The sequence below is a fragment of the Pungitius pungitius genome, chromosome 1, assembly GCF_949316345.1.
Source record: "Pungitius pungitius chromosome 1, fPunPun2.1, whole genome shotgun sequence".
Lineage (NCBI taxonomy): Eukaryota > Metazoa > Chordata > Actinopteri > Perciformes > Gasterosteidae > Pungitius > Pungitius pungitius.
The window spans coordinates 28,735,912-28,751,576 of record NC_084900.1 but is presented as its reverse complement, the minus strand read 5'-3'; the positions used below and the strand labels follow the sequence as shown (position 1 = coordinate 28,751,576).

The window sequence follows — 15,665 nt, the reverse complement described above, 5'->3', positions numbered from 1 at the left end:
GTGAAATATTGGATCATGACATCAATGCAATCTTTTCACACAACTCAAAACCCGAACTGAGAATCAACCCCCAGCTGAAGGCTTCCGACAGTTTGACACCTAAAGACTGACCTGCTGAGGAGTGATGCTGCCGATGACACTCTTCTCCACCCATTTGACCATGTGCTCCTTCTCCATCTGGATGTGGAGATTCTGCAGCGCGACCTGGTAGTCCAAACGCCTCTTCACCTCGTTGGTCACCATGTGTAGCCTCTCTCTGTAGTTGGTCTCCAACTGCATGGCCACATTGTTCTGAGAGGAAAGAAGAGTTCGTGTGACCACACTGTAGAAATAGCTGGTCCACACTGGGGTTGCTAAAATGTCTACTTCCACAAAGCAAAGCACAATTTGAATGAGACAGCAAACTAGTGTATTGCAGTGATCAGAGACAAATTTAAACACCGTTATTTACCGACTATTCCAAGATAATGAACACCAAATATCCATAGCAGTCATACCAGGTTTACTTGTAATGTTGTTGCAATTTGTACCTGTTGCCAGCAGAGGTCAATAAATGTGCAAAAGTGGACGGTAATGCTGCGCAGCTTCAAGCATTCAAGAGGAATTATTTTGCAAATATGAAGCAGTACATTATGAAGTGTAAAAGGGTATTAAATAAAAATGTCAAAAGCTGCTTACCCTTTTAGCGTCAAAGAGCATTGATCTTCCCTCCACTCTCCACTGCTCCTTCTTCTCATCCTCGATAGCCTGAGCCAGGCTAGTCAGAGACACATCCTTCACCTCTTGAGCCTTAGCCACTTTGTCCTGCAAAAACACACACAGCAAGGGGTGCTTATAATGTCTGTGCACAAAAGAAAAAGACTAGTGATCTTTGAACAATAATCAAAAAAATAAATAATAGTAAATAGTATAATAGTTTCTAAAGATACAAAGTGATACAAAAAATACAAAATGTTAAATAATTTGGTGTCCGCCTCACGTCGTTCAGTTTGTCAGCAAAAGCTGCAACACTTGGGCCAAATTTCTTGACACCATAAATGATGACAGCTCCGATGGAAGCAGCAGCAAAGGTCTCATGGTTGATGACGTAGATTTCCTTGGACAGCATGTACATGAGGAGGCCAGTGCCCAGCATGTATGGTCCTGGTGAGAAAAGAGCAATCTAACTGTAATTAAAAATGTAAATGAAATAATATTCGTGGCACGTTTTATGAAAATGTTTGCAAGACAAATAAAATAATATCAGTGCCACAGCAGTCTCTCACAGTCAACATGTGTAATATTGGTGCAGGGTATTGTTACACCAAAGTTGCATTTATTTTATATTAACATTTATAATTTAATTATTAAATATTACTACTACAAGCATTCCTATTAACAACAGTAGTGAATATGCAACATCTTACTATCAGATACATTGCTTTTTACAAAACACATTATGTTAAAACACGTCTGAGAGACCTGGCCTTTATTACATTACACCACAGCCATACGGTTTGTGTGCATACTGTTCCTATAGAAACCACATATCTGAACAAATTCACAGAAAACTTGAGGTCTACGCATTTTAAAATCTAGGTTTTTAGAATTTTCTTTTTGCAACTGCAATTTATCTGGATTTTTTTCATATTTTGCCAAAATAAAGTCAAATATGAAACAACGAGCAGAAGACTGAAGTCTATTCTGTCTGGGTTTTTGTACGTATAGGCAGTAAATAGAAACAAGTTTTAGGATTGATAACACTGCTCTTCATTATTCTACGTGAGGTAAAGGTACAGCAGTAATCCAATATTTTCAAGTTCAAATAACTGAAAATACGGGAAAAATATCTTGCTTTTGGCTGCTGACCTGTAACTCCAGTTTTGGGATAGAGGAGCTGGAAAATCTCTTCGGGGAAAATGCCATGACGGACTTGGCCTCCCTTCTCTGGGAGAGGGGGCAATGGGGCCAGACTCTGGGACGATGTGTGCAGGGAGCGAGAAGCCTGGACCAGACTGTGGGAGACAACATAATAACTTCCATTACAGATGTTCTTGCAAAAATGGATGTTTCTAACCAATATGGTTAAGTACTAGGGTACTTGTAAAGACACGTACCCAGCTCCAAGGGGACTGCTGCTTTTCAGGCCATGAGCTGCAAACAGATGAGACAATGACACAAATTCAGGGAAAGAATAAGTTGCTGTATTTGAATGACCAATAACTAAAATCAAGCAAACTCAATGAGCCATCAGAAACTCGGTAAAAGAACGAGGTCGTATCAATACCTGATGTTGGCATAATATCAGTCCATGTTAATATCTAGTAGCCACTCGTCTGGACATAAAATAACTTGCACATATTTAAGAGAGATTTGAAAGGTATAGGCAATGGGGTTTATTCTTCTACTAAAAACGCAAAGACCAAGCAGACTAAGGTTAGCTGTCAAAAAGGTGACATTTACTGGCGTGCAGCGCTAACGCTAGCTAACGCTAGCTGTGGTGAGCTACAGTTAATGTTAGCTATCGTCATCTAACTTGGCAGTAACCAAATAGTTGTGATGTCGAAAATAAACACAGGAAACACAATACATTCAATAACGGTCTATGCATTTAAATGGGGTAAACTTCAATAAGCTTCAGGTCGTGAGGCTGTGTCTCGCTTGTAGTTGCTATATTAAAAGCTAGCATTAGCATGTGTCTCATTCAATGTGCGGCCTTCACTTTACCCTTCAGCTTCATTCACTTTATTTTTTTCTTTACACTGCTTAACAGTTTGGTTGCGTCCGAGCCGAGTGCGTTTTAATAATCAATGAAAGCAATGATATCACATACCTGACACAACAACGAGTCTGGACAGCATGTTTGGAGGATGAAGAGCCAAGTTCTTGCTATACAGGGCACCCTTGTTTCGGCCTCTTCGTGCCCTTCTGCAAAGAGCCACAAGGATGGCGGAAACACAAGAAAACCTCACGAAGTATCGCGAGAGCAGGGCAGCTATTTTTAGGCGTTGTTGAGGAAAGCCGCCACGAGATGGCGCTGTACGACCTGCTGCGTTGAATCTGGGTTTGTTTCACTTAATGAGTGAAATGGGGTTTTTTTCGTCTGCTGAGATCCAGGGTTTTGAGTGGATTCATCTTGAAAATAGTCACGACTGATCTTTGAACAATTAAAATATGAAGTCAGTCAGCCTAATGCCACTAACAACCTAGTGGCAACTAACAGACCTACACAGCAATACAGACCAAGAGCAAATAATAAGAAGCTAATGACATTAAAAGCTTCTCATCTCATTTTAAAGAAAACAGACAGCTATATGTTGAAAAATGTCCATGAGGCAGCCACACCCACACAAACATTTCTATCTCCCAAGTGGTGTGTTTTATCCCAGGCTGCATGTTGGGAGAATTGTCTCAAGTCTGTAATCTTTGGGCCCACCCGTGTATGCCATCAGTTTGATGCGAGTGGCTGGTGAGATAGAGGAACATATGACGCTGTGGTTCACTTCACTTCCTGTAAAATAATGCTCAACCGTAACAGCTACATGTGAAACACAGACAAAACCTCCGGCACTTTTTTTCAAAGGAATGAGAAAAGGGTTGACTTTTCAATCACCTCATGAAGACCTTTCCCCGCTGAATGAAATGGCATCGTAGGTAAGATCAGTAATGGTTTTGTGTTTATCAAGCAACGTATTTTCTTTGCATTATCTTGCACATTTTCCCTCCAAAACCTCAATCGGCACTTTCCAGAGCCGCGGCTGTCTTTGACAACTCTATACTCTGTGTTATTTGAGCTTTCTGACGAACATCAACAACAATGCAACCAATGCAGCATCTACATTACATTCACTGTTAATACAACTAAACGTACTACTATACAAGCCGCTATTACTGCATCTACTAACACTGCCCGGCTTTGTTCAAGTAGAAATTGGATCGCTGTACCCAGAGCATCCTGAATGTATAATATACTGTCCCGGTATTGCATTTTGCTTTTTGCATGCTGCTCACCAACAAACACTAACTTTCCTTTGTTGAAGCATATTTTTCAGCTGCTTATAACATTTGATACACATCACTGCATTGTGCAATTTCAACTAAAACATTTACATGTTGTATTCTTCATAACAACTGCAATTCATTTCAGGATACCTTGTGGTTGTAGGCTGGAGACACTGTAACAGCCCGAGGGGCTGCCATGGACGCCCTGACTGTCAGGGGGATCCAGCTCTCTCCAGTGAGACCCTTTGAACGAATAGTGGACATCAGAGCAGAGAAACGGGAACACCTGCGAGGACGCAACAACGTGACCTCATGTCGCAGCCCCACTCGAGAAGTGGACACGAGGCGGATCAAGAATGAACTGAAGGAAAAAAGGCAACTTGAATTTCTGAGGAGGAGATCAGTGAGCCCCGAGCCGTGTGGTTCAAATACTACAAACTATTGTTCCAGGAAAAAACTTTCACCAAATACATTTTCCATGAAACAATACAGTTCAATCAGCAAGTCAGAGACATTGCACACAAATGTCCAGAATACTTCAACCGCTGATGGGAAGCGCACAATGTTTTTAAGACCAAACAGCAGCGTTTCTGGAGGCCAAAGCACCAGCACCTGGGTAATAAGTTCATTGTGTTATTTCCACAGACCCATGTTTAATCCTGCCACGTCCACAGTAACAATACCTGCGTCATCTTCTCTCTGCACATCTCCCAGGCTTCATTATGGACAGAACAGGTAACAATGACCAGGCAAGAGAAAGCACTTGCAAGGAAACAGGCATCTACCTCCACGCCAGTGTTAAAGGAATCAAACCAGCTGTGGGCGACAAGCACGGATAAAAGAGAGAATGGTGTTAATGGTAAACATCCCAGCTGTGTAGCATTTTGATCAGAGGCTATCAAGTGATCTTTCATCGGCCCACGAATGATGCTGTTTTGATTTTTTTTCTCAAAGCTCAAAAGACAAACCTCAAAGCATTCGTCCGAGCAGAAAAGATTCTCCAAAAGAATATACAGCGGGAGACCAGTGTGCAGACAGAGTGGGTTGAATCTATATGTCACATCAGAGACGGATGTACTCACCTTTTGTATTTCTATAATGAGATGCTTTCGTCTGCGCAGGTCAGGCCTTGTCATGGTCAGAGAGTCTGTGAGTTTCAAGCTGTTTTATCAAATCGTTTTTACAAATCTATACATTGATACATTTCTATACAAGATTTAACAAAACTGTTTGGATGTCTCTCACCTCATACATTACAGGATGTTCAGAAGCTAACTGAATACTTGCAGGTAAACACAACGATTATTTTCGACCACCCTTTGATGGTCGAGACCAATTTAGACAAATGATAGACGTTATATTTAACAGTGGAGAGGATGCAAGCATATGTTAGAAGTCTTAAGCTTTAACATTGGATGCAGAATGATTTGCTGTGTGCTTTGTACAGGAGGCTCTGTGGAGAGAGGAGGTGATGAAGAAGAAGCTTTCCACCCTCGAAGAAGCCACGTCTAGCCTGGTGAACTCCTCGAGCACAGTGTGGAGGGTAAGACTGTGCATCCGTGTGCAAAGGCTCTCATAGACCCCAGTGGGTCACAGTTACGGTTTCCAAAGTCCAACAAATCTCTTGTTTTATAAGGCCATGTTGATTGATGTCACACTGAACGTGTTTTGGCCAAAGACGCGCATGGTTGCTGCTACTGCAGGGAGGTGAATGCAGTCTGTGGTTTGGAGCTTCCTGCTTCTGCTCTAACCTCCTGCACAGGAGTAGTGCAAGCTGTCAATCTTAAACCGGAAGAGAGTGACAGTCGGCAGCTACATGCGCTATGAATCCTCATTACCTCTCTTTTGGCTACACTGACTGTAATGAATGAAGGGGAAATAAATGATGTTTCCCTTTTTTGTTTAATTGTTTTTGGATTTGAATTTGAACTGCTGTGGATCTAAAAGTTTCCGGTTACATAGTATTCTTTTTCTACCTCACTCAGGTATGTTATCATTAGGCCACTTCTATGTGCGGTATGCTTTTGAATTCAAAACAGGTTACTTCTACGGCACATGCAGGACATTGTGAAGTTTGATGCTGAAGGTTTGCGCACCAGTGAGTGCAGACAGTGAAGAACATGCTGTCACAGACTCCGGTAGATGAACCATTCATGTTCCATCTGCAGGCCACAGCGTGACAGTCAGACATTTCCTTTCTAACCCACACAGGCTCGCTGCTCTGAAGACTTGCTGAGAAACAAGATCCAGGCTCTAGAAGCGCAGCTGCAAGTCTGCCTGCAGGTAAGAACAGCAGCTGGTGGTAAAGACCCAAACAATGTTTTTTTTAAATCTTATTCTAAAAACATAGTTTCATAGCAATAACCAAAACATTTTGTCCTTCCTAAAATAGCCGACCGGCTCTTGGTTTTATTATTAGTCCAGTTTCTACTGTACTTTGATGGGCATTTGTAGGTTTAACTCAACATATGTTTGTACTTACAGAGGTTTCCCAAAGACGGAGTGAAAAAACTGGTGATACAGATGGAGAAGCAGAAACTGATGTACGAAGAGAAGGCCCTGATCGCCCTGCAGAAGGTCACACAGGAAAAAACTGATGCGCTCATCAGGGCTGAGACAATGCAGGTCAAACATCTTGCTTTTAACCCAATTAAGAAACATTTCTGTTCGACTATGTTGAAAGACACTATGATGTGATTGACTCATTGTTTTTGCTGCAGGAAGCGCTAATTACAGCAAAAGCAGAGGCACTTAGGTGGCAGAGCATTTATGAAGATCTGCAGCGGAGCTGCGAAAAGCTCAGGGAGAACCAATGCCTCACTATTGAACAGCTGCAACAGCTGCACAGCCAAGTCCAGGTATGGTAGTCTTTCACATTGGGGATGGCCAGAAGCTTCAATCTGTATTGGTTGGTAAAAACGCGTGTCCTCTGCAGCTGTTCAGAACCAGAGAGGCCGAGCTGGAGGAGGAGGTGGTGTCGTTGCAACAAGAGAAGAAGGAGCTCCAGTACAACATTGGCCTGCTGAAGGAAGACCATCAGATTTTAAGAGAGGAAATCGAGCACCAGAGAGGCAAGATTCTCAGACCACAGATTCATGGTTTCATCCAGAATACAAAGAAACATTCATTTATGTATGCGGTTGTATATCTCCTAGACGACGGCAGTGAGAGTCAGGGCTTTGTGCTGCGAGGGCTTCCGACGTCAGAGGAAGAAGAGCCTCGTGTGAGGAGAGACTCTCAGATGGAGGAGCAGCTTCGCCACACTCAGGACAAACTCCTACTCAAAGAGAAAGAGGTGAAGCGACGATATCAAAGTGTACTGCATCACATTCACAACTTAAACGTTTTGTCTGAGTTAGTTTTTTCACAAAATTGGATATTGATAAATTCACGCAATACGAGTCAAAGATAATACCCCTCTTATTTATTTCTGCAATGTTTGCACTGATGCATAATGATTCATTTGATATCTATTGACTAAACAAAATATGAATCAACTCAGCTTTCACTCTAATAACAACCCTCTGCCACTAATTAAAATAACTGTTAAATATTTTTTTAAAGATTTATCAAAGTGCATTTTTTGTCACTTTCTGAGATAAAGTGTGCTACATTTTGCAGCGAAATTTGATCTCTGTACGTGTTCCTTCTATACGGCGTGTGTGTGTGTGTGTGTGTGTGTGTGTGTGTGTGCGTGCACAGTGCGAGGAGCTGCAGACAGAGCTGCACACCATGGAGCAGGAGTGTCGGTCCAGCCAGGCCCGGCTGTCGCAGTGCAGGGACGAGCTCCGGCAACTCAGCCACCGCAGCAGGAGACCAGTGAGCCCTGTGTGTGTGTGTGTGCGCTCATTTAACCGTATAGTGTCAATGTCACAAATGATTTTGCTCCAATTTTGTTTCCAAATCAGCTTCATAAAAATATATACGGTTATGTATATTTATCTATTAAAGTAGATGTATTTGACCTTCGTTCTCACTTTGTTTGTTTAGACACGGTGTTGCTCCTGGTGGAAAGCGTGCATGACCTTCCTCCTTCTCCTTGCTGTGGCGGGGGTTGCCATTTTGTGGCTGTGGCATCCTCCTTTCAGGGAGCAAGTTGATGACCTGTACTCAGACATAGAAGCACGTATTGAAAACTATCTCATGAACATGGCGTCTCCTCAACACTCAGGCTGTTTTAGACCAATATGATAATGTCAGGAGAATTGTTTGTTGTTGTTTTGTTGCTTTGAATTAAAAAACCTAGGATGTAGGTGTGTGATCATTTTTTGTTTCAGACTTCAAGCTTTAAGTGTTTGTGAAAATGTTGTGTTGACAAGGGAAGGATATTGTGAAAAATAAAAAATGTCTTTGTAATGTTACAACAATGAAAACATTCTAAAGCAAATGTCACTAGCTGGCGGAGGTCAGTAAGAGAGAAGACGTTTTATGTCAATAAAATCAACACAACACTCAGAAATAAAAGCACAGGAAGCATCCTTTGTACTGTAAACAGCTTGATTGGTCAATAGCCAATCTTGAATTATTAAAAAGCCATGAAAGCCATTACACAAAGACAAAACATTATTTTAGCTGTTGCTCTTATAAAAGATGGGAGAGTAAGCATGCAATAAAGTGCCAATTGAGTTTTAAAGGTTCAGAAATAAAGGCATATTGTTATTATATTAAATGTGATTGTTTGTGTTTTTTTACGCTTTTTGAGTTGAAATCCAATAATGTGTAAATTGGTTAGAGCCTTGACTTTGTGGTGTGTTAAGTGAAATGCATGATACGTGAGATCTCCATTGATAAAGAAGGACCACTCTTAAGTTGATCTCATGCATCCTAAAGAAACCATCCTCCACTGATCAACCTTGATTCCCTTTTGGGTAAGATCTCCAACTTATCAAGTAAAAATCTCATGTTTGGACTGATTCATACAACCCCTCTAAGATCTTCAACAAAGCATTTATTGTCAACAAGATCACGACTCTTCGCTCCGAAATGGTGAAACGAGCTCTCTGATGACATCAGTACCGCAGGAAGTCTTTACATCTCTAAACTAAAGACACACCTCTTCAGACTACACCTCAACTAAAAACACTAACAAATTGTAGCACTTAAATTGTACTCTTAGTTATAGCAAGTTGGAAATCGGCTTATTTAATGACATTTCTTGTTCTTCTGAGTTTGTATCCTTATGGTTGAAATGTACTTATTGTAAGTCGCTTTGGATAAAAGCGTATGTAATGTAATGTACTTCTTGTATCAGTGCTAAAAATACTGAACTGAATAATATGTTCTGAATTCGACACAAATGTTCATGAAACTGACAGACGTGGCTTTGTGGCATCGTCTATTGTCTGATTACACTCCATCCCAGGGACAAAACACCATTGTTCTTGTATTGGCTGGTTTCAACCTTTCCAGATGAAACTCCATTCTCAACGGGCTCTGACACAGCACATCCACCACACAGATCTCTCACACACACTTTTACCTGCATGTTCCCCAAACTCTCCACTGCTCATTGAAGAGATGGACCTCTGCTGGACTCAGGTCAGTCTCCTGTTGGCACCGGCATCGAAGGTAAGGCTGCACGGCAGATGCTTATTTCAGAATATGACTGGGAGGATTTGGCAAAACTCTGTTTTACTTACAGAGTGATTCTCCTCCACGGGATGAGGGCTGCAGTTCTACTGTTCGTTGTGGGGGTGTGTGTGTTCAACGCTGCATCTTCCCTGAAAATCTGCGCTTTCAATGTTCAGAGCTTTGGTGAATCAAAGGCTAACAACAAGAAGGTCATGGGGATTCTTCTAAAGGTACTCTACTGAACAGCAACTACAGCAATGTTCACACAGAACTGGATAACACATCGATTTTTATTTTGCTCCCAAGATTCTCTCTCGGTGCGACTTGTGTCTTATTCAGGAGGTCCGAGACTCTAAAGGAGCAGCTATCCAAGCCTTGGTTAAGGATCTCAACAGGTACAAGGGCTGTTGATTTAAAAACTGCATCTAGTGAAGCCTCTGTGTGGTGAACCCTCTATCCCAACCACTCGTTTACGTGATCATCAGCAGGTTGGACAAATCCAACTCGTACTCCTACGTGGAAAGTGAGAGGCTGGGGAGGAAGACTTACAAGGAGCAGTATGTCTACGTCTACAGGTAAGCAGTAATCAAACATAAGCCATTGCTCTCAGTGAACAGATAGACATGCAATCCCCAATGTTGTCTTTTTCCACTCTTATCTTCTCCAGGAGCAATGTGCTGACAGTCAAAGAGCATTATCAGTATTCTAAACCAGAAGGAGAAGGGACCAATGACACAGATGTTTTCTCCAGAGAGCCTTTCATCGTTCGCTTCCACTCTCCAACGACACGTACGATGAACCAATGGACATCTTTAGAATTATACAGAAAAAGAAAGCACGTGCTATTATCCCAGCTGTACGATCTGAGGCTTGTTGCACTGATAGACTTTTAAGAATCTTTAAGCTAGTTGGAAATCAACACCATAATTATACACATAGAAATGATCTCCCTGTTGATGATCAGATGAAAACACTAAATCAAGCAGAACAATAAATGCAGCAGAGTTCAGGCTTCTCGATGCAAAGCTTGGATCATAAACACTGTATATGTTTGACTTTAGCATGTCAGCAAACCCAGAAAAGACTGAGGCTTGCTTGTAATCACACTCATTCAACGTGTGTCATAACTCTTTGTTGTGGGTTGTGGTTACTTTGCAGTGGTGAAGGACTTTGTCCTGATTGGGCATCATGCCTGTCCAAGAAATGCCATGAAGGAGATTAATGAACTCTATACAGTCTTCAAAGGAATTTACAACAAGTGGAAGAACGATGTAGGTTAACCCACCTTCCCTTAATTTGAACACAGTATATTTACATATTCTTGTCACTTTTTCTGCTCACGTTTTATTTTTACCTTTATTTACACACAACAACATTTACGAGTAGTCTGTGACTGATGACCATCCCTTTTTGTCTCCTTTAATTCTCCTAGAATGTGATGATCTTGGGGGACCTCAACGCTGGCTGCAGCTACGTCACCATCAAGGGCTGGAGGGCTGTGCGCTTGAGGAGTGACCCCAAATTTCGCTGGTTAATCGGAGACGAGCAGGACACTACTGTCCGTGAGAAGACGCACTGTGCCTACGACCGGTCAGTGAAAACTGCTGAACACTGAAATACGTTTATATGCATTTACGGTATAATGTCATGTAAAGATTTAAGATTACGACAAGCTGCAGGCTAATGTCTTATACAATTTGGGATTTCACAGGATCATTGTCCACGGACGTGAGATTATCTCCAGCGTGGTGCCGGGTTCTGCTCAGCCGTTCAACTTTAAAAAGAATTTCCACCTGACAGAGGAGGAGGTAATTTTGTCGTACAAACACATACCCGTATTTACTTCAGTTAAATACATGCAATGAACACTAATTTGAATCGGATGGAACTTTTAGGCTCTGGAGGTGAGTGATCATTTTCCTGTAGAAGTTGACCTGAAGCCAAACCACCGCTACCTCCTCCGCAATGAGCTGTAGAGACCAGCGGCAACACACCACCATGTCCCATCTTAACTAGTTTCACTAGATTTTAGTTTTGAAAATGAATAAAAAGTTTCCAATGAAATATTTACTGACAACAAAAGTTTTTTTTTAATGTCTCGTTATAAGCGGCAATGCACTCATCTCAGTTAGACAAAAACAACAACATGGTTTAAACATGAAGGAGCAACAGCTGGAGTTTATATAGTGCATCTGAAACCCAAACCACATTGAAACTGTTTCGTGAGCTCCTGAAGAAAGGCAAAACATTACTTTTGTGATTTAACTTTCTAGAGAAACACATCTGTATTTATTAAAATGATCTTCTGTTTTATTCTATGGCTCACATTGTGTAGAATGTTGTAGTTATATATTTAACCAAATAAATGATATTACATTTAATGCGCAGTGTAGGCAATGTATCTTTGACAGGAAACCACATGCAGCATGAACAGATGAGGGTTACATCGCGCGCTCTTCCTTTCTGAGAAGAGCTTTTCAGTGGCAGTATGTCTTGATATAGCTCGTACAATAGAAACCATTGCTTTCTTTATTTGAAAAGATGGAACAAAGTTTTGCCGATCTACTAAGTGATGCTTTTGCAGGTAAGAAATACCTCCCAAATGTCCTAGTTCTGTTTTGTTTTTACTTTTCTTTTCCTTTTAAACGAGTTATTAAAGTATTACATTTTCAAATACTAAAATTGTCGCAGAAACAGCTGTTCCACCTTTTCCTGATGAAGATTTGGACTTTGAGAACCTAAATATTGAGGAGAAATTTGAGGCAGACCAAAGGGAAATCTCTCAAGACAACTTACTCACAGAGGAAGACGGGGCTGCGCAACAGGAAGCAACGGGTCGGACTGCAGATTTGTCTAACATGGAAACTAACTATGACAATGAAACGAGCGAAGAGGAGGATATTGAAGGAGCTGGGTTTATGAGCAGGGACAAGACACTGCAAGAAGATTACACCAGCTCAGATGAAGAGATTGAGGAGGTTGACTCTGAAGAGGATGAAGAAGATAATATGGGACTAGGAGAAAAAACAGGGGATTTGTCGAAGGGGCTTCGTTGTAGCAACGAGGTTTGTGATGGTGACAAAGAGGACAGGTTCTTATTTGAGGGGCAACCTCTGACCCCGGGGGTTAGAATCGAGGAGAGCGATGAGGAGGTGTCCTATCTTTCGGAAGTCCCTAAACGTGGCAATGAGATGATGATAAGAAGTGACGGCATTAAAAATGATGCGCAAGACAGGGAGAAGGAAGAGGACACGTGTGACTGCGAGGGAGAGGGCACGATGATCGAACAACAAGAGGCTCCGTGCTGTGAGCTTGAAAGTCCTCGCGGAGACGGCACAGCGGGGGACACTTTGTTTGAGTTTCCAGAAATATCAGTGCAAAATCTGCAGGATCTTATTGCTGAAGTTGATAGTGAGAAATTTGTAGAGAAAATGAATATTTTTTCAGGGGTGGAGCATCAAGAAGCAGGTGAGAGCTTTGCAGATTATCCCTCAGACTTTTCCTCATGTGAATACGTAGAAGACGGAGGTCAAAATCTAGATAAGAAGCACCAGTCGGAGGCATTGCCTTGTGCATCCGGCAGCAGTTCAACTGTTCAGCAGAACACCTTCCTGCAAGGACCTGCCACAGGTGGGATGCGGACGGGCCGAGCGGAGGACTCGGACAGGAACCTGCACAGCAGATATTTAGAACGGGGAGACAACGAGTTCAGCAGCGCGGACGTAGCTAATGGAGAGAAACGCTTGGTGGAGAACGTGTCTGCCAGCGCATCTGTGACAGGGCTTGACGACGGCAGTGCGACGGGTGGGAGTGAATCCAGCACCTCCAGTGATGATGAGGTCCAAGAAAAAAGGAGTGATGAAGAACTATTTGGTATGTGTCTACAAGATCTCAATAGCATAGAGCACCTGGAGAATACTCGCGGCGGGAGAAGAACATCATTTTCTGACTTCTACGACAGAGTGGACCCGGCAGATTTCAACATTCATTTGAACCCAGACCTGTGGAGAGCTGACCTTATTTTGCCTGAAGACGTGTTAACCACTGGGGACACAGATGAACCAGAGACACCGCTTTCAGGTGTCACTCCGCGCCCTGCAGACAGCGGCAACAGATACCCAGTGGTACATGAAGGGGATGCCAAAACAACCAAGTCCTCGCACCAGGGATCGCTGGACGATGACTTCTTCTTCAACACAGAACCTGACGCTTCTGGGATCACGGAGACGGGACAGTTGGGAGACGACGAGAGCGAAGATGAGAGGAACTGGCAACAAGAGCAGCAGAGAATCAGGTCGTTCTACGAGTTTTATAATGACAGCGACGGAGAGGATGAAAGAGGAGGTGAGTGCGGTTGAAGTGCAATCTTAATGTGAAATCACATTTTCAAACAATTTATCAGTTTCCATTTGTGCATTTTTACAGGAAGACTAAAAAAAGTTCAGTTTTGTGCAGATCCATTATCGCAAGTCATTCACTATGAAACTGACAGGTGAGTAGGATTTAGGATTTTAGTTTTTTCTTGAGTAAAAGCTACAACTTGAGCTACGACGGATGTAAACAAAATACAACTGGGTCTGCTTCCTTGTTTTACATCAGTGACAGAGCTTCACTCAGCAGCTCCATAGATGGGGAGGAGGACCTGAGCTCTGCAGAGACGTCTGAGGTTTGCACCAACACTCATATTTATACAAGCAAACACAAAGTGGCTTTTACTGGACTTTCACTTTGTTCATTAGTTCCAGAATTGTTTAATTAGTCTGTCCTTTGTTCTTGCAGGGCTTCAACATGCTGAAACCGACACTGAAGATTGGTCTTGCGATACTGACTGGACTGCTCATGTTCTGGTTTGCCACAGACCGAGTGGGCTATTTTGACCATCTGTTGTTCTTTTAAGGATGAAAACCTGATTTGTGGTCAGAGAAATGTGTTTACATGCTTACGGCTGATGAAAGAAAAATGAAAAATGCTTGTCTTGTAGAAATACAATGTAAAGTGCTAACATTTCAAATTAATGTTTTTTGTGTTTGTTACTTGCAAATATGTGCTTAATAAAGATATATCTTTTTTTACAATGATGCTGATGTTTTGAGATAAGACCCATCCCAACTTTATTTGTATGTAACGTAGATTATATGAGGGCAAAATGGGCCTTAATCTGGCAGTGAACTTTGTACATTCACCAAAGTACTCACAGGGTTGAAATAGATCTCCATCTATTGGAGGAGTTATGTGCCTCTTAACATCTTATGCCCTGTATCTGACAGTTATATTTACTTGCTTGCACAAGTTTTTACATAAAAAATTGAACACTAAAGACACAGTACATTGCTTCCATTTAGAAGACGACGGGCAAACAGGGTAATTCTCCATAATGACGTTTTTTTATGCTTATTTCCCTTAACATAGATAAACAGATTAGCTCGCTCCCTTTCTTTCAACCAGTAGAAAGTGTAAATATGACAACAAATACACCGCTGGCGGCGCTGCTGTTGCTGAAAACAGACTCGAAACCATAGAAGAAGATTGTGTCGAACGAATACAGTGTACGTTTTCCTCACCTGGGTCAATAAAGGAGAGCGGGGTTTACCATCCAAACCCGCGTTCGACTCCACACAGATGTTTTCTTATTACTTGCGTGGCAAAACGAGCGCACGCTGGTATTTTCGGTGGGCGGAGTAAGGGTTGCTGGTCTGGTTTTAGTAAAAGAAACTAATAGCTTAACTGAAACCGGAACTCACCAATAACTCATCACAGATCACAATCTGAACGAATAAAATCAAATAACAAATAATGTCTTCACTGCGAAGTAAATCCGCGCAGGACATTAGCGACCTTCTAGATGAGTACGGGATAAAGCACGGGCCCGTGGTCGGTGAGTGACTCACGTTCAACCGTCGCTTTGCGCCCGTTTTTTAAAATCCGCGTTAACGTCCGCCGACTTCACAGGCCTCGCTGCGGGATAACGCGCCACGCGTGGAACACTGCGGCTTACTTTCCACACGTGTCCGTCTTCTCTCAGGTGACCTTTTTGTTTTGTCCCCAGACTCCACCAGAGGTCTGTATGAGAAGAAGCTGAAAGAGGCCATGGCCAAAGGGAAAATATCAACCCC

General features: G+C 42.2%; 4 protein-coding genes across 7 annotated transcripts; 3 read left to right on the top strand and 1 right to left on the bottom strand.

The window, feature by feature from the left end:
- Positions 1-99: 99 nt before the first annotated feature.
- On the bottom strand, positions 100-2,936 carry atp5pb (ATP synthase peripheral stalk-membrane subunit b). The gene is made up of 6 exons (XM_037479460.2): positions 2,813-2,936; positions 2,097-2,133; positions 1,849-1,994; positions 980-1,143; positions 679-804; positions 100-291 (listed from the first exon to the last, which is right to left on the bottom strand). Exons 1-6 carry the CDS (start codon positions 2,838-2,840, stop codon positions 100-102), a joined length of 693 nt encoding a protein of 230 aa, XP_037335357.2. The 5' UTR covers positions 2,841-2,936.
- Positions 2,937-3,476: 540 nt separating this feature from the next.
- LOC119222658 (TRAF3-interacting JNK-activating modulator) lies at positions 3,477-8,648 on the top strand. 3 transcript variants are annotated; one of them, XM_037479458.2, is made up of 14 exons: positions 3,477-3,633; positions 4,145-4,597; positions 4,696-4,840; positions 4,936-5,020; positions 5,103-5,130; positions 5,241-5,270; positions 5,429-5,524; positions 6,193-6,264; positions 6,466-6,606; positions 6,702-6,839; positions 6,917-7,052; positions 7,137-7,276; positions 7,684-7,809; positions 7,972-8,648. In XM_037479458.2, exons 2-14 carry the CDS (start codon positions 4,178-4,180, stop codon positions 8,170-8,172), a joined length of 1,758 nt encoding a protein of 585 aa, XP_037335355.2. In that variant the 5' UTR covers positions 3,477-3,633; positions 4,145-4,177; the 3' UTR covers positions 8,173-8,648. The 3 variants fall into 3 exon arrangements, with proteins under 3 accessions (XP_037335355.2, XP_037335354.2, XP_037335356.2); XM_037479457.2 differs by having other exon boundaries at positions 4,127-4,597; XM_037479459.2 differs by having other exon boundaries at positions 4,127-4,597; positions 7,684-7,800; positions 7,972-8,647.
- Positions 8,649-9,629: 981 nt separating this feature from the next.
- On the top strand, positions 9,630-11,536 carry dnase1l1l (deoxyribonuclease I-like 1-like). Its single transcript, XM_037457007.2, has 8 exons — positions 9,630-9,782; positions 9,859-9,947; positions 10,041-10,127; positions 10,220-10,341; positions 10,711-10,823; positions 10,985-11,142; positions 11,264-11,360; positions 11,448-11,536. Exons 1-8 carry the CDS (start codon positions 9,642-9,644, stop codon positions 11,526-11,528), a joined length of 888 nt encoding a protein of 295 aa, XP_037312904.2. The 5' UTR covers positions 9,630-9,641; the 3' UTR covers positions 11,529-11,536.
- A 453-nt stretch (positions 11,537-11,989) lies between these two features.
- Positions 11,990-14,782, top strand: LOC119221694 (uncharacterized). 2 transcript variants are annotated; one of them, XM_062564204.1, is made up of 5 exons: positions 11,990-12,136; positions 12,250-13,896; positions 13,978-14,044; positions 14,152-14,218; positions 14,332-14,782. In XM_062564204.1, exons 1-5 carry the CDS (start codon positions 12,094-12,096, stop codon positions 14,446-14,448), a joined length of 1,941 nt encoding a protein of 646 aa, XP_062420188.1. In that variant the 5' UTR covers positions 11,990-12,093; the 3' UTR covers positions 14,449-14,782. The 2 variants fall into 2 exon arrangements, with proteins under 2 accessions (XP_062420188.1, XP_037333634.2); XM_037477737.2 differs by having other exon boundaries at positions 12,244-13,896; positions 14,332-14,780.
- Positions 14,783-15,665: the final 883 nt, after the last annotated feature.

Coding starts and splice junctions, on each gene's coding strand:
- atp5pb (XM_037479460.2), bottom strand. CDS start 2,840: ATGCTGTCCAGACTCGTTGTTGTGTCAG. Junction 2,134..2,812: donor CAGACTCGTTGTTGTGTCAG/GTATGTGATATC, acceptor ATCTGTTTGCAG/CTCATGGCCTGAAAAGCAGC. Junction 805..979: donor TTGCTGACAAACTGAACGAC/GTGAGGCGGACA, acceptor GTGTTTTTGCAG/GACAAAGTGGCTAAGGCTCA.
- LOC119222658 (XM_037479458.2), top strand. CDS start 4,178: ATGGACGCCCTGACTGTCAGGGGGATCCAGCTCTCTCCAGTGAGACCC. Junction 5,021..5,102: donor GAGACCAGTGTGCAGACAGA/GTGGGTTGAATC, acceptor TCGTCTGCGCAG/GTCAGGCCTTGTCATGGTCA. Junction 7,277..7,683: donor TCCTACTCAAAGAGAAAGAG/GTGAAGCGACGA, acceptor GTGCGTGCACAG/TGCGAGGAGCTGCAGACAGA.
- dnase1l1l (XM_037457007.2), top strand. CDS start 9,642: ATGAGGGCTGCAGTTCTACTGTTCGTTGTGGGGGTGTGTGTGTTCAAC. Junction 9,948..10,040: donor TTGGTTAAGGATCTCAACAG/GTACAAGGGCTG, acceptor GATCATCAGCAG/GTTGGACAAATCCAACTCGT. Junction 11,361..11,447: donor TCCACCTGACAGAGGAGGAG/GTAATTTTGTCG, acceptor TGGAACTTTTAG/GCTCTGGAGGTGAGTGATCA.
- LOC119221694 (XM_037477737.2), top strand. CDS start 12,094: ATGGAACAAAGTTTTGCCGATCTACTAAGTGATGCTTTTGCAG. Junction 13,897..13,977: donor CGGAGAGGATGAAAGAGGAG/GTGAGTGCGGTT, acceptor GCATTTTTACAG/GAAGACTAAAAAAAGTTCAG. Junction 14,219..14,331: donor GCTCTGCAGAGACGTCTGAG/GTTTGCACCAAC, acceptor TTGTTCTTGCAG/GGCTTCAACATGCTGAAACC.